This window comes from Desmodus rotundus, chromosome 3, assembly GCF_022682495.2.
Source record: "Desmodus rotundus isolate HL8 chromosome 3, HLdesRot8A.1, whole genome shotgun sequence".
In the NCBI taxonomy this organism is placed as follows: Eukaryota; Metazoa; Chordata; class Mammalia; order Chiroptera; family Phyllostomidae; genus Desmodus; species Desmodus rotundus.
In genome coordinates this window covers 82,239,904-82,261,483 of record NC_071389.1, presented here as the reverse complement: position 1 = coordinate 82,261,483, position 21,580 = coordinate 82,239,904, and the positions used below count along the sequence as shown (strand labels likewise).

Sequence of the window (21,580 nt, the reverse complement as noted above, 5' to 3'; positions counted from 1 at the left end):
GGATCAGCATCAGCGTGCTTCCTATTAGCCTGATAGATCCTTGTAAAAATTCAGAAGGATCCTCATTCGGCTTTTGCTGAAGGGCCTGTACCGTATTCAGGCTCTTTAGCTTGGGCACCCCCTTCTTAAGCGCTTCCAGTATACACTTTATAATGTTTCAGGAAGGCTAGGCCCCCACTACTTGGATTCCAGTTAGGCTCTGTCAAGGGAATTGCCTCAGCTGGATTGAGAGTCCCATCAAGACCCTCTTGTTGGAGATGTTGATTCCCTTCATTGGCTCTATTTATAACCAGCTCTCTCTCATACGCAGTTAACAAGATATTTAGGAGAGCCCGCAAATCTGCCCAGTTTGGATGATGAGTAGCAACAATGGAGGCGATAAGATCTGCCATTCTCTGAGGATCATCTCTATACAAGGGGTTGGAATTCTTCCAATTCAGTAAGTCTGAAGTGGAGAAGAGAGGATGGGCCCAATAGTGGTTAGCAGGCTAGACTTCCTGATTTACTCTACCTATGGGATATTGCCTCAAAGGGAATTGGCTTGCTCTGAATTGGCTCTGGTCTAATTGGGTGCCCTGACAGGTCTTTGGTGGGGCACTTCCCCACCTATATACAGGGGTGGAGCCATTGGCTCTGTAGTCTCTACTTCAGGGACAGCTTGTGAAGGGGGTGATGGCAAGGAAGCTCCCCATGCCACCAGTCCTCGGTCCCTTGGGTTCAGAACACTGATGAGGTTTATCTCCTCTTTCTCCCTTCCTTCTAATGTTTTACCATCAGGGAGGGGTTTTGAGGCCACTTCCCTTCTCTGTACCATCAAACAATCCTCTGACCTTGAGAAAACCCTATTATACAACAACATAAATACCCTGACATAATTTCATCCCATCTGTCTAACTGTTGGCAATACTGTTCCAATAACTCAGGGAACCATACATGGGCCACCTTTCCTCACAATCCAAAACATACGTAGGCCAAACAGTATCACAGTAACAAACCAATGCCTCCTTGGACTTTGGATAATGGCAGTACGTACTCCAGTCCTCCAAAATTCTACCCAGTGGGCTCCCCCTCAGGGCCAGCATCGAACTGTCCCTATTGGCCTGGATGTACAAGCCCGAAGCTATGACTGAAAGAATGCAAGTAAACTGGCAATGTATGAGCAAAACCCACAACTCCATTATTCCAAGCAATGCCCACAAGCAAATTTTCTGCCAAACAATGTCACTTCTCAGAGCCTGACCCCTTCCCTGACCCATTTCCTTCCTACCTGCTGGGCATATTTAGGTAGCCAATGCCCTCAAAAGGTGTGCAGAGAAATTCTCAGACACTGGGAAACTCCACAGTCCCACTCTCCCACTCCTGAGGGCGTCAGCCTGCCACAGGCAATTATCAATGTCCCTTTGTTGCCATTGCTGTTATAGAACCCCACCGATGCTGTTCTGGAACAGTTGTGGGGTTCAGTTGCCTGCCACCAAGAAGCATGGCTCTCAGTGTAAGAGTTCGGTGAAAAAGGAAAGGGGTTGTCTATTTAAAGGTTATTCATGTTTAGAATAATGGCAGATTTCTGCTGTTAAGTCCCACTCCCTTTTAAAAGCACCCAAAACATGTAGTCCTGCCTCCCTTGGCCAAACCAGACCAGTTTCAGAACATACCAGTCAGAGTTACTGTCTTTCAGAAAAGCTGAAGTCCACACATCATCATTTCCGGTCACAGTTCAGCTCCAAGCATCCCTCCAAATCCAGGTGGCTAGGTGGGTCCCCCGCAGCTCCACCAACTGTGCCACCGTCTTCTCTAGGTGGACTGACCTGGGTGGCACAGTCCCCTCCAGCCATACTGCCAGCTCCAGCAACTCACTGGACTTCTTTCAGACCTTCTCTCTCTTACTCCAGACCATGTGGCTCTATTTTTTCTCTTTCAGCCTGCTCTCATTTAAATGCTCAGCCCGGAACTACCTGCATGACTGCATATCTGGCCCCTCCTGTGATGTGTTAGTATCTGCCATTTTTGCTAGTTCCCCGTATCTTTTACTTTCTTTTGGCTGCCATCTTTAGTCAGGGCAAAAATTCTCAGTGATGCAGGGACATCCAGGGTGGGCATCTGCCCCCTCTCTCACAGAGGTGCTGTATAAGCTCTCCGCCTCCTCTACAGCCATACCCCTCTGAACGCGGATCTTGTCTCTAAGCTTTCCCACCCACCGATATCACAAGCTCCTGAACATTCTCAGTCACATACACAGTTGGCCCTGAGGGGCAATCCTCTTCCCTTCATGAAGGCACAGCTATTGACTTGCCGTTGTTATGCAATGTATCTTAACTGCTGTATCATCCATTCCCCCTCCCCTCAATCACGGACTGTGGGGGCTGTGCTCTGCACCCCATTACATACATACCTGTGTTTGTATATTATACTTTCAAATCCTGTTAAGGCAAAAGGTAACCCCTCAGGATCTCTCTAGAATAAGAGACTTAAAGGATGTAACAACCAAATATGTAGACCTTATATGGCTGCTGATTATAATAAATCAACCAAAGAAGTTGTTTTGAGAAAATTGGGGAAATTTGAATATGGACTGAGTAGTAGATGATAGCTAGGAACTGTTGTTAATGATATCATGGTTATATAAGAAAATGTTGGGGTTTTTTAGGAATGCATACTAAGAATGTAGGGGTAAAATAATACGGTATTTGGGAGTCACTAACATAAAGCAAAAAATAAAAGAATGTAGTGAGCAAGTATGACAAAAAATAATAGTTGTTGAATTTGGGTGATGAGTATTAGGAATTCATTATAATATTTTTGTGTATGTTTGAGAATTTTTATAACAAAATTTTAAAATGTAAGTTTAAGTAGCAATATCTAAAGACTGCCCTGGGAAGTCAACCCCTTTGGGCTTGTGTGTGTTACCTGTTTTTCTCTTTCTGTGATTACTATGAGTCTCTCCTACTTTCATATGAGTGTGTATAGTAAAGAATTTAACTTTGTCCCAAAAAAGGTCTTGCCTTTGCCTTGGCTTCTGGGCAGAGTTACCTTAGATTACCTAATACCTAGACCTAGAACACCTAATATCTAAACCCTTGAAATGCCGTGCCTCATAGGAGTGTCTGTGTTTGCCTGCAGTCTAAAGGTGTGATTTAGAGTGAGACTGGCCACAGGGTAGTAGCAGTGTGTTTTATGGTGGGGCTTCATTTACATATTCAATTGTAGTGAAGCTCAAAATGAAAACTCTGAACACCGAGGCCTGAGTGGGCTTTCCTAGTGGATGATACTGCGTGCGTGTTGTCACACCAGTTCTGAGAGACGTACACTGTCCTGACTCCACGGTGGTGGCGGGAGGGTGTGCATCCCTACTTCACCTTAAGCATCTTTTCCCTTGCGTTGAACTGTATTCTTTCCTGGCAGTAAGCTATAATCATGAGTTCTGTTATTCTAGCAGATTACTGAACCTGAGGGTGGTACCACAAACGCCCAACCCTGCACTTGGCATTGCAAGTAGGGGAAGTCTTGCGGACTTTGTTGCCTCTAATTTCTCAAGTGGTTAACTCTTGCAGAGTCACTTTTGTCTCTTTGTCTTTTGTAAATCTTAGCTTCATTTACTGCCTTTGTTTTTGAGAGCTCTTCTTTCTCCTCTTTAGCTGATTATATTATAAAATTAAATATAATTTTTAAATATGATTATTATGTGGAGTTTTAAATTGCCATTTCTAAAATGTAATTAACTAGAATATTTAATTCATCTCAAAACATTCACTTCACCTACCCTCAAACAAGTAAAGTCTAGTTGTTTTTTGCTTTCTACTCACATGTCCCTTGGTTCAGTTCCCTATGGGCCAGTGGTTCTAACAGCCTCACTCTACTCCCTCAGCTACAACTGTGTTGCTCAGTTACCAGAAAGCCACCACTGAATTAGTGGTAGTGTTTTCTACCTTTGAGTGGGCTTTCAGAATATACTGTGGGTTTCTGAATGTTTGTTGGCTAATTACCTTTAAAGATTGTTTGCTTGAATATTTTAATTGTGTGTGAAAAATGTGATCAGTGATTTAAAACTAAATCAGTTAACTATTGGAATTTTTAGAAAGTGCTTTCCCACCACCTTTTGCAGCATTTTCATATGTAGGTAGTTATAATTTATTTTAGGGACTCATAGCCAATGGAACATTTTGTCTTTCTAGGCTTCTTTCTGTTGTTTGTGCCTTTTTAGCAACAGCATCAAAGAGAAACAAGGGGAAAGTTCAGATCGTTTTATGTACCTTGTGAAAGTATTTGGTAGGGAAGGCACATTCATCCTAGTTGCGTGTTTTATGGACCTTAAAATTTAAGGTTCCAATTTGCATGGACATTTGTCTAATAATTGCCCCTATCCTTTTCACAGGCCACTGAAGGACCTTGTAATATGCCCAAACCAGGTGTGTTTGACTTTATTAATAAGGCTAAATGGGATGCATGGAATGCTCTTGGCAGTCTGCCGAAGGTAAATTTATTTGTTACTTTACTTTTATGTTACTTCCTGTGCTTCTAAAGGAAGTTGGGTGTTTCTCATTATCAATCCATTATAGATGGAGCCTTCAAGATCTTCATGTAATTCTATTGAATCAGAACCTCTGTTCTTTCTTCATTGCAAGGTGCTACTTATTAGTATAGTAAGTTTCTCAAAATGCTTATTCATTGACCATGGGCTTAAGTTATTTGTCATCTTCTCTTCAGGAAACTGCCAGGCAGAGCTATGTGGATTTGGTATCCAGTCTGAGTTCTTCATCTACGTCCTCTAGCCAAGTAAAGCCTGTAGCAGACAAGAAACAACAGGAATATGAAAACCTGGTGGTGACCTCTGAAGACGGCATCACAAAGATCATTTTGAACCGGCCCACCAAAAAGAATGCAATCAACACTCAGGTGACATTACCTTCCCTGGGGGTTCTTCCTCCTTTTTTTCCTTCTCCTATTACCCTCAAAACTAGTGTTTCAGCATCATTCCTGCCTATTTTTGTGTTATCTTATTTCATTTGTGCAGGAAGATTAGAAATCACAGCTACTTCTTTATACAACAGAGTTAGGCCTTCATTATTTAGAATTTGTGAGCTTCAGGTAGGTTCTACATGCCCAAAAGGAACTACAATTTTCCCAATGATACAAGCACAGATAAACTAAATAAATGAAACCTAAACTAATATAAGAGGATGTGTGTAGAGGTTCTCTACGGTTGGTATAGATTGTCCCCGGAAGTATCTTCATGTCACTTAGACTTGAGAGTGAGTCATGTTCTACCTATATGGGGCTTTATTTCCTGTAAGGAGAAGGAGAAAGGAGAGAAAGACTTCATCTGAAACAGATCATAACCCATCTCTGCTTGAAATGTGCTACTTCACAAGGACAACTTTAGTTTCTGAATCTGTCATTGAACTACAATGATAATAAAAATAAGCACTTTATTTCTTTCACCTTGAAAAAAATTATAGGGAGTTAATTGGATGTTTGGTGCTGAACGAGGAGTAAAATTTGAGAGGGCGATAACCCCTTTCATTGGGTTTATCATCTATATCATAGTAGAAAGAGCATACTAACTTAAAATAGTCTTCAATAAGAATTTCATAAAGTTGGATATGCCATTCAATTAATAAAACATTTGGTTCTCAAAACTGTTTTTCCTTTTAGCCTGAGTCATTTCTACATTTTCATGGTAATGATAGTAGCACTAGCTACTCGTTACAGAGCCTAATATGTGTCAGCCCTTTTCACGCAGAGGTTTATTTAGTTCCCACAAGGAGCCTACTGTTATTATTTAACAATAAAATAATTCGTGTAAGTGGTAACTTGTTCAAATTCATCCTGCTAATATGCAGGAGAACCTGACTTGAAACCCCGATATATCCACCTCCTAATCCTGGCTCTTGACAATTAACCCTGTGGTGCTGTGTCATCATAACTATAATAATACTAAAATGATTTCCTCATTTCCTCCCTCAGTGGAAATGATTTTATCTTTATTCATATATTTTGAAAAGTTTATGCATTTTTTTCTCAGTGTCTCTGTATCTGTAAATATCAGCCCTCTTCATCATTCTCTCCCACATTGAAGTCTTATCTAAGATAGAAACTGCACCTGTTTTAAACACATTAAAAATTATAACAACTACACATCCAAGATTTTCATAAATGTTGCTGATTGAAAATATTGGGCCTATTGTGTTTCACTGTCCTTATAGTGTCTTAGAAATCCCAGCCTTTTAATACTCATTAATATTTCCCAGACTGCCTGGGATACTTGTGATCTTTCTTGAGGTTACAGTTGAAAAACTGTTTTGAGGGAATTTACTCTGGCCACCTCCCATTCTGTCTACCCAACATAAGTATCAGTGCCTTCTCTGAGCTCCCCTGCTACTTTGTACTTTCCACCCAGTTTAGAGTTATCTCCTCCTTAATTCCAAAGGCTCAAAGATTGTGTCTTACTTGTTCACTTTTGGCAAAAAGTGGAGCACTGGCCAGGTGGCTAAGTTAATTGGAGTGTCCTGAAGCAACCAACTGAGCCACCCGATGTTTCCACTGAGCCAGGTCAATGTTTCTCTCTTTTCCTCTCTCTCTAAAATCAATAAACATCCTCAGGTGAGGATTTAAAAAAAAGTGGATGTATTCTCCCAGGATCGGCTATAGCACTTGGTACATAATACAAGTAATTGTAAAAGGAATGAAAATTCTTTCAAGTTTATTGGGCTGGCTTTTTGATCATTTAAATACAACCAGTATAACTGTTTGGCACTTTGCAGAGAATAGGCTTGCAGACTGACATTTAAGGAATCCACTGGGTGATGGTTATCATTTTCAGGGTTTCTTTTCCCCTTCCCCCCCTTTCATACAGATGTATCAAGAAATCATTCATGCACTTAAAGCTGCAAGCAAGGATGACTCAGTTATAACTGTTTTAACAGGTAAGACAGTTTCTTAAATTATTTTTTTAAGGAAGAGAAAACCAAACTTTAATATATACACATGGGGAATCTACATAGACATGATAAATCCATGAAAATTTCAAAGACAGTGAAGCAACATTGGGTAAAGAAGACATTTCGGACAAAGGATAAAAAGGGGGTAATGGTGTATTAGATTTCAGAAGTGAGAATGGACGATTTACAGTAGTTGAAGAAGAGCAGAACCTTTCTTGGGTTTCTTAATTAAATATTTATTTTGAGGGATTTCCTATTAGATAGGAAATTAAGTATATAAAGCTCTAAGATCTTTTCCAGTACTAGATACTTCAATTCTTAAATATATGAAAAATTTAATAGATACAAAATTGATATCTGTAAAAAGCAGATACATATTGGTAAGAAATATATGATTGGTACTAAAATTGGGTACTTACTAAAGGGAAAGTTCTTAATGTAAGAAAGATAATCTTTGCAGCATTACTTACAGTTGTGAAAATGTGAAAACATTCTAAATTAGGGAGTTCTGGCCAAGATGGAGGCATAGGTAGAAATGCTTCACTTCCTTGCATAACCAAAAGAAGGATAACAACGAAATTAAAAACAATGAACAAGCAGAACTGCCAGAAAATCAAACAGCATGGAACTCCGACAACCAAGGAGTTAAACATCCATCCAGACCGGTGTGCCAAGACAAAGAAATATGGCCCAAATGAAAGAACAGATCAAAACTCCAGAAAAAGAGCTAAGTGACAAGGAGATAGACAACCTCTGATGCAGAGTTCAAAACACTGGTAATTAGGATGCTCACAGAGTTGATTGAGTTTGATCGCAAAACAAAGGAAGAAATGAAGGCTATACAAAGTGAAATAAAGGAAAATATACAGAGAACCAACATGAAGGGAAGGAAACTAGGACTCAAATCAATGATTTGCAACAAAAGGAAGAAATAAACATCCGTTTGGAACAGAATGAAGAAACAAGAATTCAAAAAAATGAGGGGAGGCTTAGGAACCTCTGGGACAACTTTAAGCATTACAACATCTGAATCATAGGATTGCCAGAAGGGGAAAAGGAAGAGCAAGAATTTGAAAACTTACTTGAACAAATAATGAAGGAAAACTTCTCCAATCTGGTGAAGGAAATAGACTTCCAGGAAGTCCAGGAAGCTCAGAGAGTCCCAAAGAAGCTGGACCCAAGGAGGAACACACCAAGGCAAATCATAATTAAGTTACCTAAGATTAAAGATAAAGAGGGAGTCTTAAAAGCAGCAAGAGAAAAGGAGACAATTACCTACAAAGGAGTTCCCATAAGACTTATCATCTCATTTCTCAAAAGAAACTTTACAGGCAAGAAGGGACTAGAAAGAAGTATTTGAAGTCATGAAAGGCAAGGACCTCCATCCAAGATTACTCTATCCAGCAAAGCTATCGTTTAGAATGGAAGGGCAGATAAAGTGCTTTCCAGAGAAGGTCAAGTGAAAGGAGTTCACTACCACCAAGCCCTTATTATATGAAATGTTAAAGGGACTTACCTAAGAAAAAGATCAAAACTATGAACAGGAAAATGACAATAAACTCACAACTATCAACAACTAAGCAAACAACTAGAACAGGAACAGAACCACAGAAATGAAGATCACATGAAGGGTTTTCAGTTGGGAGGGGGAGAGAGGAAGGGGAGAATGGGGTGGATAAGGTACAGGGTATAAGAAGCATAATTGGTAGGCATAAAATAGACAGGGGGAGGTTAAATATGGTATAGGAAATGGAGAAGCCAAAGAACTTATATGTACAACCCATAAACATGAACTAAGGAGGGGGAGGAATGCTGGAGGGTGGGGGAGTGCAGGGCAGAGTGGGGATATAGAGGAGAAAAAAATTGGACCACTGTAACAGCATAATCAATAAAATATACTTTAAAAAAGAAAACATTCTAAATTATGTTGCCATAATAGAATAATAAAGCAAATTACAGAACACCCACTACTGTATATAAGACAAGCATTAAAAAGTATAATTGTGTAAAGACCAACAATATAGAAAATGTTAAGATATAATAAAAAAACATTAGAAATTATGTCAGTGCTGTGATTATAACTGGAAAATATGATGGATGCCTGTGGACCTGAATGGATGAGAGTAAGGAAAATGAAGGTCTGGATTTGGAAGGGGCACCATGCTTAGTGGGGACTCAGATCAACTTGAGGTTAAATCCTGGATTCATGCCTTACTACCTGTGGGTGACCTCTGGTTCTGAATGGAGAAGGCATTGTTTTATTAACCCTATTGAATGGTTGAGAAGATGACATAAAATAATGCAAGTAATGGGCATGGCACACAGCAGAAACTTATTAGAAGTTGGCATGGCAGAAGCAGGAATGATTTTTTCTTCATTACCATTAAATGTTATAAAATAAGTATTATCTAGAGGTATCAGATAGCTTTATTAAAAAGCAGAGGGGAAGAGAGAGAAATCTAGTAGCTGATTCTAGGGGATGAATGAAAGCAGAGAGTTGAAGATGGCCCTCATAGTCCACATAAATGCATGGTCTAGAAGTAGCATTTGTTCAATACAGGAGAATGTTTGATATTTTTTTAACTATTTTTTAGTACAAGTATAATATAGGCACATGGTTTTTGCAAAACCAAAGTGTATGGAAAGTACATGGCAAAACTAAATCTCACTCTCCTTGGAACCCCAGTCCTGCTCCCTAGGAAAATTCAGTTCTCCTTGATGCCTTCCAAGAAGCATCTATGTATATACTGTGCAAGCATGTGTGTGTTAGTTTTCTCCACTTTTTTTAAAACAGAAAAGGAAGCATACAATACACAAATATTATACCCAACTTCCTTTCTTAATATTTCCTGAAAACCTGTTCCATCAGTACCTACACATCTAAGTTTTTCTCTTCAGGACTACAAAGTATTACATTTTTTTGGATTTTATAATTGATTTCATCATTCCTTTATTGAGGAACATGTAGATTATACATAGTCGTTTACTATTAAAATGGTGTTGCAGCCCTGGCCTCAGTTGGTTGGGCTCAGTGGCTCAGTTGGTTGTAGCATCGTCCTGTACCTGTAATCCAGTGGTCCCCAACTGGTTTTGGCACCAGAGACCAGTTTCATGGAAGACAATTTTCCCACAGAAGTGGGGTATGGTTTTGGAATGAGTCAAGCACATTACATTCAAGCTCACCACCTGCTGTGTGGCCCAGTTCCTAACAGGCCTGGACCAGTACCGGTCCAAGGCCCAGAGGTTGGGAACCTCTGCTGTAATCAAAAGATTGTGAGTTTGGACCCTGGTCTGGGTGTGTACAGGAGGCAACCAAATGATGCTTCTCTCTTGCATTGATGTTTCTTTCCCCTCCTCTCTCTCAAAGCAATGAAAAATATCCTTGGGAGAAAATTAAAAAAAAAATAAAAAGGTATTGCAGTAAATAAACTTGGATGTATGTCTTTCAGCTAACATGTAAAATATCTATAACAATATATCTATATTGCTAAATATTACTTCTAGCATTACTAAAAGTAAAATTCTGAGTTTAGTAACAATGATAATGATGTTTAATGTTTATATACTGGTAATACTTTCTGTTTGCCAAGCACTTTAATTCTCTTTAAAGTATTCTTTTAATTTCTTAATTTTTCTAAGCGTTCTCACAACAACCCTATGAGAGTAGGCCCTACCTATTATTACTCTGCTTTATAGGTGAGAAAATTGAAAGATTAAGTTTTGAGAAATAGTGCTTTTGCTGGTTGTTCTCTATACTTCACTTTTGGCTTCCATTTCCTCTTTGATCTAAGCATTACATAATAATAGTTCCTTTAATTTCTAGAAAGTTTCCATTTCTGTTGTTAATTCCTAGCTTTATTCATTATAATCAGTGATTATTAGTTTCACTAATTTTACTTTTTTAGAATCTATTAAAATTTTGTGTATATTGCTATCTATTGACATCTCTGTCTTGAAGATAAAGTAGAAATTGGCCAATTTTTTTGATCATCCAGAACTTCAAAAGTAACTTTTGTGCTATTTTACATATGTGATAATGTACAGTATAATAAATTATATGAAAAATTTTTTAAAGTAAGCTTTTCTTTACTCTCAAGGTATAGAATTTAAAATATGTCAGTTGGACTTATCTTTCTAATTTATATTATTTAGATTCCCCAAATTGTTTTTTTCTTCTAATGACTCTGTCTTGGACTGAAAAAAGTGAATTAGGGACATCTATTACTATTGCATTTCTGTAGTTTCTCCTTTGTGTCTAAAAAAACAGCTATTGCTTTAAAACAAGTTTTTATAGTAATGATACTAAAAGATTTATGGTTAGGTCTTCACTGTGGAGTCTATTCTTTATTACCAAGCAGCCATCTAGCTCATTTAATGCTTTTTGCAATGAAAAGCCAACCTTGTCAAATATTAATACCATAACACCTGCTATAGTACTGTTTACACTTGTCTGCAAACCTGTACCCATCTTTTAACTGTATGTTTTCCTGGATTATTTGTTTTATTGGCTGTGTTTCATGCAGGTATTTTGGGGTTTTCCTCCTTCGATGCAGTCTGAGTTTTTCTTATAAAGGTGCATTTACCTGTTTAGATTTGTGTATATGACAGAAATGTTAAGTTTATTTCTGGTGTCTTACATGCTTTCTTTGCATTTATAACGTGTCCTTTGATTGTTATTTTTTTATTTCATTGTCTGTATTTCTCTTTGTGTTTTACTTCTCATAGTTCAGAAGTTTTTTACTACTTTTAGCAATTACTTTCATGGGTTTATGTGGTACACATCAACATCTCTAGCTGGTACCATTCCCTTTGGACAGTATCTGTTGGTTGTCTCTATGAAGGGCAAGGAAGTAAACATGAATTTCCTGACATCCCTAAACCTCTCTTCCAAGCATATGGTCTGTTAAATAAAGCCCCAATTTTTCTGGCATTGAATGTTGCTGGGGAGAAGTTTGAGGCTACCATTAATTTTGTTTTTAGCCCTTAAAAATGATCTTAAGATCATTTTTTTCTCTAGATGACCACAGGATCCTTTCCCATGTTTTATCACTTTTTCCTAGGCAATGCATATCCTTTTTAAACTGATTATTAAGGCCTTATTTTAAGTTTTCTTTGATATTATCTCTGAATGTTTTTGTTTCAATTGATCTGTTCTCTTTGAAAGAAATTCTAGTTATGGAAAAGAAATGTCTGGTCTGCTGGGTCTGTTACTATTATTTTCTCTGAATTCTTAACTCTGTTGTCTTCCATTTATTTTGCTCAGTTGTCTCAATCCTGAACTCCAGTACCCTCATTGCATTTTTAGCAATGTCCCTTCTCCTTTTACTGCTTCTGATGGCATCATTTTTTAATGGTTATGGTTTTCTCTTTTATTTTTTTCTGAACTCTCAGACACCTTTTCATTTCTTTCTATGGTTCATCACTTCTATTTTGAGTCCACAGGACAAGCTCAACTCCTAATGTTTTGTGTATATATATGAAGGATCACCATAAATTTTTTTGGAAAAGATTTATTGCTCATAAAATTATTGAAAGTACTATTTATGACACTATTTGCTCCTGGTAGAAACAGGGAAAAAAATTGAGGAATAAATTTATTATGTAATACTACCAAAATCAAATATAGCTCTTCGCTTTTCAGTACCCCACATATAACTGTCTAAAGCCCTACTACAAAAAAAAAAGTTCATTCTTTAAATATTTTCTTTGAAACTGGCCCTTGAGCCCATTCCAGTGCAGTCTCCATTTTTTGCTTTGGTCTCTCCTGATGTTTGTGTAATTAAATCCTCAGACATTTGTCAGGCTTTATCTGACCTTCCCTCCTTCTTAAGGTCTATCTTCCCTAGACTCAGGTGGCACAGCCTGCCCCTGATTTCCCCATGTCCCTGGTTGCACCCTCTAATCTCCTTTGCTGATTCATCCTCTCTGTGGCCATCAAATGGGAGAGTTCCCGAAGGTATAACCCCAAGCCCTCTTCTTTCCTTGCTGTTTGCTCTCCCTGGACCCTCTCATTTATGCCCACACTTCAACAAAAGTCTTATATATGTGCTAATGATTCCTATGTTGGTATCTTTAGGACCCTCTACAGGGCCCCAGACTGGTGTACCCAGCTGGTACTTCCTAATGGGTGTCACCTCCCACATCTCTCTGCCTGGATCTTTTTCAGTTTTCCAAATCACAGTGGTGGCTCCACATCTATGCTGTTATGTAAATCAGAGTTAACATTCATTATTGACACTTGGCCCCTCCTTGCCTCCCGAGTCCAGTGTAATCTCATTTCCCTTTATCAGTATCTCTGGAATCAATCCTTTTTTTTTTTTTCTGTCTTCTCTGCACTAGTACAAGCCACCATGGACTCTTGTCTGAACTGGTGAGTCCCTGTGTAGTCGCTCTGATCCTCTTTTGCCCTCCTCTCTCCCATGCCCAGTTCAGTCTCTTCACTACATTCAAAACTCTTATGTGGCACCAAGGCAATTCAATGGAGAAAGAAAGTCTTTTAACAAATGGTGCCAGAACAACTAAGTTTCCATATGGGGGGAAATGAACTTCAATTCTGTCTTACACCCTACACAAAAATTAATTTAAAAGTTATCTAAACATAGAACACAAAAGCATAAAGCTTCTAGAACAGAACAATATCTTGTGACCTTGGAGTAGGCAGACATTTCTTGGGCAGGACAGAAAAAATATTAACCATAAAAGAAACAATTTACTAATTAGACTATCAAAATTTAAAATGTCTGCTTATCAAAAGACAATAGTAATAAAATGAACATAAAGCTACAGGCTGGGAAAAAAATATTTGCTATGCATAAATCTGATTAAGGACTAATATTCAGAATACATAAAGAACTCCTACAAATTAATAAGATGAACCACCAGATTTAAGAAACTGGATAAAGACTTAGACACTTCATTAAAAAAAATGAAAAGGTGCTCAATGTCATTAATCATCAAAGAAACACACATTAAAACTACAATGTAATATGTTACCCACTAGAAAGGCTAAAATCCAGAAACAAGCAATACCAAATGTTGGTGATGACGTGGAGCAGCCGGAGCCCTTAGGCATTTCTGATATGAGAACACTTTGGAGTATTAGTCGGCAACTTGTTAGAGTTACACATCAGCTCAGTCACACACCGATCCACGCCTAGGCAATCACTGAAGGTAAATTAAGGGTATGCCTACAAAAAAATCTGTACAAGAACAATCATGGTACCCTACTTCACAGTAGCCAAAAACTGAAAACAACAAAAGGTCCACCAATCTGTGGATAAATGAACATGTTGACTATTCATACAATGGAATGCTACTCAGCAATAAACAGGAATGAATAACCGATACACGCAAGAACATGGTGAATCTTTAAAATATGGTTGAGCAACGAAGGCAGACACAAAAAAGTACATATTGTATTGTTTTATCTAAATAAGTTCTATATAGGAAAAACTATGGAGACTGAAGCCAGAGAGAGCCTCAGGACAGGATGAGGTGGTATTATGTCTGCAAAAGAGCTTAAGGGAACTTTATCTGGGATGATGGAAATGTTCTCTCAGTTTGGACTGTGATAGCACAGGTATTTACAATGGTCAAAAATCATTGAACTGAATCTTTAAAACTGGTCATTTTATTGCATGTATTATAACTTAAAACAAATAAAAAGAAAATACCACCATGGCTCTTTGAAGGAAGGAGCTACAAAGACTCGCATGGCCTATCCTCATCCTACACCAGCTTCTTCCCTGGGCTTCTCCTGCTCCGACACAATGGCACTGCTTTGAACCCGTCATAAACACCGGGGCTACCCCCACCACAAAACCTTGGCATGTGCTATTTCCTCTGCGTGAATACCCTTCGCACACCTTTATTCTAGCTAACCTTGCCTGTCCTCCAGATCTCAGTTCAGTTGTTCCTTTCTTAGCAAAGTCCCTTATCTAAGCCCCCCGATTGGACCAAAGCCCCTGTGACATGTACGCACATCATCGTCATGTACCTCTCCTTTGTATCATAGTTGCATTGCTGACATTTATTAATGCGGTATAAAATCAATGTCTGTTTTTCTCATTAATCTGTATATTGGGGCAAGAACCAGAGCAGGGTCACCAGTGTGTTTCCAGTGCTTGGCATAGAGCCTGGTACATAGTAGATACTGAACAATTATAGAATGAATAAATGGTGAGTTTGTGATTTTAATTACAGGAAATGGTGACTATTACTGTAGTGGGAATGATCTGACTAACTTCAATGATATTCCCCCTGGTAGAGTAGAGGAGAAAGTTAAAAATAGTGCTGTTATGCTGAGGTAAGAGTACCCTTTGTCTGATCCTAGAGGGCTCATCTGTATTCATCAAACTGGTATTTAGTTAAGCAAAAGTAAAATAAATACTGCTTGTGTCAGTGTAATTAATTGTGACCTTGAACATGCATATTTCTCCAGACTGCCTATATCAATATGCAGTCATCCGTTCTATCACTTTAACTTCTGTTACCTGTTCATCCTGCTGTCCTACATGAGATTTGATTGGAAAGCATAAAAGTAAACTGTACTAAATATGGTAAATAAAATTCCCTCATGTCGAGGCAGGGGAGTTTAGCAAATTATCAGCCAGCCAGAGGAATGCGTGACTTCCATGATTGCTGGTAATAGAAGACTTTGAAGTAGTCTCAAAAAGCACAGAAGATGTGAGGCTTCTCTTCCTGTTTTGTTTATCCCTGCTAATCTCTAGTTCCTCTGAGTTCTAATATTGCAGTATGTGCTTAGTCTGCCACCTTAATCTCTAAGTCTACAGCTGGGTTACAGTCCTGACCTAACTGCCCAGAATACAATATTTGAACCAAGGTCAAATTATAGGGCTCACTGTGAGCTTCCATCAGGTGCCATTCAGATGGGTGTCCTGGGTGAATCTGGTGTGACAAGACGGGGAGGTACTGTTGGTGATAAGGCAACACCCAGCCTAGCCAGAAAATTTTGTTATTCTAGAGTCCTGCTGTCTTACCTATACTTCAGTAATGCTACTTTGGAACATTTAAACATGCTTTTGTATTTATTTGTAGGGATTTTGTAAACAGTTTTATAGATTTCCCTAAGCCACTGATTGCAGTAGTAAATGGTCCAGCTATGGGGATCTCCGTCACCATCCTCGGGTTATTTGATGCTGTGTATGCCTCCGACAGGGTAAGTTAGTTCCCAGAAACTTATTAATGCAAGTAAAAATGAGATCCTTTGAATTCTCCTTTATTGTTTCTTGTAGCAAACAGATTTTTGTTGTTGTTGTTGAATGGATTAAATTTAAATTTTTCCAAAGAATTATTCTAATTTGACTTATTTTATTTTATTTTATTTTTAAGATTTTATTTGTTTTTAGAGAGAGGGGAAGGGAACGAGAAAGAGAGGGAGAGAAACATCAATGTGTGGTTGCCTCTCACATGCCCCCTACTGGGGACATGGCCCACAACCCAGGAATGTGCCCTGACTGGGAATTGAACCAGCGACCCTTTAGTTTGCAGCCTGGCACTCAATCCACTGAGCCACACCAGCCAGGGCTGACTCATTTTATTTCGAGTTTTTAAGTTGAATTTTTCTAAACATCAACATTGTTGCGAGCATTGTCTCAACTCTTTTGTTTCTATATTTTAATCTAATTACACAACAGAAATTTAATTTTCATATTACTGTAAAATAGTCCAGAGACCTTGAAAGCTTGTTGGGGGTGGGGGGGAAGAGTAGCATCTTTGCAGGTTATACAAGTGGATTATTTGATACTTTTTTTCCTAAGTGAACTCTAGAATTTAGAATTTTAGAATATGCAGATGACTTTTGAGCATTATCTACTCTCACTCCCTCCTTTGCAGATAAGAAAACTTAAACTCAGAGAAGTTAATTGCCCAAAACACAATTTAGTGTTGAGTTCACCATTGAATTACATAGATTTTAATTTTCTATTCTTACTTCAATATCAATACGTGTCACAGTAGAAAATAAACCTTTGAAAAATAAGGAAAAGTACAAAGAAAAAAGTTAAAAATCATTTCTTACCACTCAGAGATAACCAGTGCTAACATTTTTTTTTAATTTTTAAAATATGTTTATTGATTTCAAAGAGAGAGGAAGGGAGAAACATTGATATGAGAGAGAAACATCAACTGGTCGCCTCCCATACACACCCCAATAGGGAATTGAACGCACAACCTAGGGATGTGCCCTGAGCAGGAATCGAACCTGCAACCTTTTGGTGTAACTCCAAAAGGGGCAACTCTCCAACCAGCTGAGCCACACTGGCCAGGGCAACATTTGAGTTATTTAACTTACTAATTTAACCAGTCTCTGACTGTTGGAACCCTTGACTGTTTCCAATTTTTGTTATTATAAGCAAATATTTGATGAACATTTATCTTGGAGCTCTTACCCTAGAACGTTTACTGTGGAACTCATAACTACTTGTAGGGTCATCTGATTTTTAGAGTGACGCTGCTTATGTGATGGTAAGATTTGCTGATCTACAGCCTGGTGGGAAACTTGTGGTTTTTACCACTCACGAGATTCCTAGTTGTGTCTGGAGGTGTTTTCCCCACTGATTGACAGATGGGACTGTATAATAGTGCCCTTCACTCTTTGGTTTATCCTTTACTGGATCCCACTTAACCAATTGGGCAAGTTGACATATCTGATTCTTATTAATAATTTTCCCATAATGAGGGCAAATGAAATCCTAGGAGCTACAATGCCTAACTTTTATAGGTGGAAGTTTCTGCTCAAAGGCAGAAATCAGTAGTACTTGGTCACATTCTTTGTGTTAAATGACCAATTAATTGACCTGCTTTGAACAGGGGTGGCATGAGGGATACCTGGCCTGAATTTGGGGGTCTCATCCTTCACTACTTATAGGGGAAATATTGTATTTGAACCTTGTCCTGATTCTCCCACTATAATCAAAATGACTATCATATACATTTTTTTAAAGATTTCTAGAACTTCCATCTTCTGATATAAATTAGAATTAAAATTGAAATTAGAGAACATATATGTAAATACATATTTAAAATGCACTTAATACATTAAATATAAATATAAACATATACATGTTTTTAATGCTGAGATTTGGCCCAAAGTAAAATATCTAAGAAATAGTGACTATTGCTAAGAGTTCACACAACTGAATTAAAACAGGTTTTAATTTTAAATTAGGGAAAGATGCAGAAGAAAGAACCGGTAGAGAGGAATTCTTTTTGTAGGATTTATCATTATTAGCTTCACGAATAAATACCATATTAAATGGGGGTTAACATTTAACCCATATAACCAAATGATTCTTTATTATGAGTAATAGTGAATTCCTATTAGTTTCTCTGTCAGAAAATGGTACCTTTATTGTATAAGTTAATAAAAAAGTCAAAATCATAAAAATGATAAATATTTGAGTAGTCACTCTGTAACAGGTGCTCTGTCGGTGCGCAGTGCAACATCAGCTGGTGCCTGCGGCAGCCCTGTGAGGGGGGTGCTCACCCCCGTCCACGGACAGCACACCGGCACAAAGAGGTTAGGGGTGTGCAGGGTCACTAAGCAGTCTGACACCAGAGCATCAGACTCAACCCTTAGCTACGTCTACGGCTCCATTTCTACAGATAAGCTCAATGCTTGTTGACAACACACCTATAAGTAAGTTAAATGCTGCTTATCGTCAGCTTTGTGTGTACCTGTTTGTGGTTTTCTTCTTTCAGTTTACTGCTATGTTCCTTAGGCTGTGACTTCTCAGTATGTTTTCCTGAATAAGCTTTCTTTTGGGGGAGAGGGAAGAGAAGACATTGGTAACTTTTTACTTTATATTTTTATTATTTTGAGTGATAATGCTGTGTACATTATATAATTACATCTTTTAACAATATTCATTAAAATAAAAATACCATATATGATTATGGGAAATGAATCCTAAATATTCTGTTTACATATTGTCAGTATTCATCAAGAAACACAGAAATATTTCTGAAATATAAAAAATACAAAAAATGACAATTTTAAATAACCAATATTGAAATAGTTTCTAGTATTTAAAGCCAGTCAAAAAACCTCTGGGGCAAAATTTAGACAGATGACATTGAGGAAACTTGTTTTAATTCACATAATAAAGGCTAATCTCTCTAATATATTTTTTAAATACATCTAAAAAGTGATAGGTCAACAAGTTAATATAAAAATGGATGATGGAGAGGCATAAATAGCCTACAGAAAATAAAGTATAAATAGCTCTTAAAAACATACAAGGAAGATACCATTGAGAAAATTATTATTAACCAGAATATATAAAGAATTCTTACAACTCAATAATAAAAAGATAACCATCTAACTTAAAAATAGTAGGCAAAGTACTTATAATAGTTACTTCACCAAAAATGTACAAATGACTAATAAGCTTATGAAAAGATGCACAACATTATTAATCATTAGGGAAATGTAAACTGAAACCATGGCAAGATACCACTACATACCTACTAGAACTGTTAAAGTTAGAAAGACTGATACTAACAAGGTTTAGCTAGGATGTAGAGCAGTTGGAACTCATACATTGCTAATGGGAATATTAAATGGTACAACAACTTGGAAATAGTTTAGCAGCTTCTTATAAAGTTAAACCATATGTTTACTGCATAACCCAACAATTCCGCACCTAGCTATTTACCCATGAGGATTGAAAACATGTTCCTGCAGAGACCTGTACACAAATGTTCATAACAACCTTATTTATAAAGGCCAAGAGACTGGAAATAGCCCTGATGGCTTCAGCTAATGAAAGGATGAACAAATTAAGACATTCATACAATAGAATACTACTTGAAGTAGCAAGAGACAAACTAGTAACACAGACAACAAACAGTGACTCTCAGAAGCCTTATGCTCACAATGAAAGCCTACAAAAGAACAAAAGGTTACACAATATACAATCCCATTTATATAACTTTCTAGAAAAGTCAGTTTTAGGGACAAATATATCAGAGGTTGTTTGCGGTGAGAGGAATGAATGAATGCAGAGGGACACAAGGGAACTTTTGGGGATGATGGAAATATTCTGGATCTTGATTTTGGTGGTGTCTGCATAACTATGCATTTGTTAAAACTCATCAAACTGTGTACATTGAAAGTGAATTTTTTAAGTATATAATACCACAATAATCCTAATATTTTTTAAAATTATTTTTAAAGAGAGGGTGAGGAAAGGAGAAAGAGAGAGAGAGAAACATCAATGTGTGGTTGCCTCTTGCACACCCCCTTTAGGGGACTTAGCCCACAACCCAAGCATGTGCCCCAACTGGGAATCGAACCGATGACCCTTTGCTTCACAGGCCCATGCTCAATCCACTGAGCTACACCAGCTAGGACAATAATACTAATTTTTTTTTTAAAGTTTCTCAACTAAGTAAGTAATGATTTTTTTTAAATCACTTACAAAAGTTACTTTTTTAATTTTTTTCTCTAAATAGGCAACATTTCATGCTCCTTTTAGTCACCTAGGCCTAAGTCCAGAAGGATGCTCCTCTTACACTTTTCCGAAGATAATGGGCCCAGCCAAGGTAACCTTTGGAAACCTTAAAAAATAAATTTTAATGACTCATCTCTATTCCAAAAGTAATCTTATACTCTCTTCTTTCACTTGATAATTCAAACAAAAGAAAAACAAGTTATCTGCTCAACTCCTAAGAGTTTTAAATATGAAGAACCAGGCTATGGGAAATGTCTGGTATGGAGGGAAATTAGAAACTGTCTCTGCAGCTCCCCAAATCTAGGAAACTGATCATTCAGCTGGCTGCCAAGTGCCAGGGGCATGGTAAGTGGCACAGGCTGCATCCTCCACAGCTGGGTGGCATTCTTCAGGTGAAGGACCAGGGCTATACCAACCTAACTCGATCTGCTGGGCTCGTTCCTCTCCTTAAATTCTTCCTGGATAAGTATCATTCGCTGAAAGTGATACAGTGGCATCTTTACTTTAAGAATTATGAAAGTAAAGGCCCCAGGGGTTTTCCACTTCCAGTCATCAGCTGGTTTTACCAGGGCATTAAGGCTCCTGGAATGGTTAAGAGGCTGCTCAGACCTGCCACTGAGTTTATGGGAACATAATTGCCCACACTCTGTACATGGCTCCAAAGGGATCACTACAAGGCCGGAGAGATGGGGATGAGGAAAGGCTCAGCAAACATTCTTCAGGCTCTGAAAGGGGGAGTAGGAATTGAGCCTATTTTCATTGCTATTAGGGTTTTGTTATAAATATATTTTTTTTAAATCTCTTTATTCTGTCACATGCTGAGTTCACATTTCAAAGTTAATTTCTTGGTCTTCCTTTTCATTTCAGGCAATAGAGATGCTAATTTTTGGAAAGAAGTTAACAGCAGGAGAAGCATGTGCTCAAGGACTTGTTACTGAAGTTTTTCCTGATAGTACTTTTCAGAAAGAAGTTTGGGCCAGGCTGAAAGCATATTCAAAGCTCCCCCCAAATGTTAGTATTCCTTTCTTTTTTTACTTGTAAAAAACATGGAAATAACCTATTTATCTTAGGAGAATAAGCAATCCAAAAAAAATATCTTGTTTGGCTTTGAGTACATCTAAATTTGTGATTAAAAATAACTAATAATGCTAGCAATTCTGATTTGTACAA

General features: G+C 37.9%; 2 protein-coding genes across 8 annotated transcripts in view; one reads left to right on the top strand and one right to left on the bottom strand.

The window, feature by feature from the left end:
- ECI2 (enoyl-CoA delta isomerase 2) overlaps window positions 1-21,580 on the top strand; it is a 30,764-nt gene that overhangs the window by 8,438 nt on the left and 746 nt on the right. For 3 of the 7 annotated variants that reach the window (XM_045189077.2, XM_045189079.2, XM_045189080.2), the window contains 8 exons: window positions 311-439; window positions 4,370-4,403; window positions 4,702-4,890; window positions 6,851-6,920; window positions 15,138-15,240; window positions 15,993-16,113; window positions 20,412-20,501; window positions 21,278-21,421. In XM_045189077.2, coding sequence (XP_045045012.2) covers window positions 354-439; window positions 4,370-4,403; window positions 4,702-4,890; window positions 6,851-6,920; window positions 15,138-15,240; window positions 15,993-16,113; window positions 20,412-20,501; window positions 21,278-21,421 — 837 coding nt within the window. In that variant the 5' untranslated portion in view covers window positions 311-353. Of the gene's footprint in view, window positions 1-310; window positions 440-4,369; window positions 4,469-4,701; window positions 4,891-6,850; window positions 6,921-15,137; window positions 15,241-15,992; window positions 16,114-20,411; window positions 20,502-21,277; window positions 21,422-21,580 lie in introns of all 7 variants that reach the window. The other 4 variants (XM_024552279.3, XM_045189075.2, XM_045189086.2 and 1 more) reach the window with 3 other exon arrangements.
- Window positions 4,696-21,580, bottom strand: part of LOC112297524 (testis expressed protein 56) — a 52,802-nt gene continuing 35,917 nt past the window's right edge. Inside the window, exons 5-6 of the mRNA XM_045189087.2 lie at window positions 18,633-18,713; window positions 4,696-4,777 (exon numbers count right to left, since the gene is read on the bottom strand). Coding sequence (XP_045045022.2) covers window positions 4,763-4,777; window positions 18,633-18,713 — 96 coding nt within the window. The 3' untranslated portion in view covers window positions 4,696-4,762. The remainder of the gene's footprint in view (window positions 4,778-18,632; window positions 18,714-21,580) is intronic.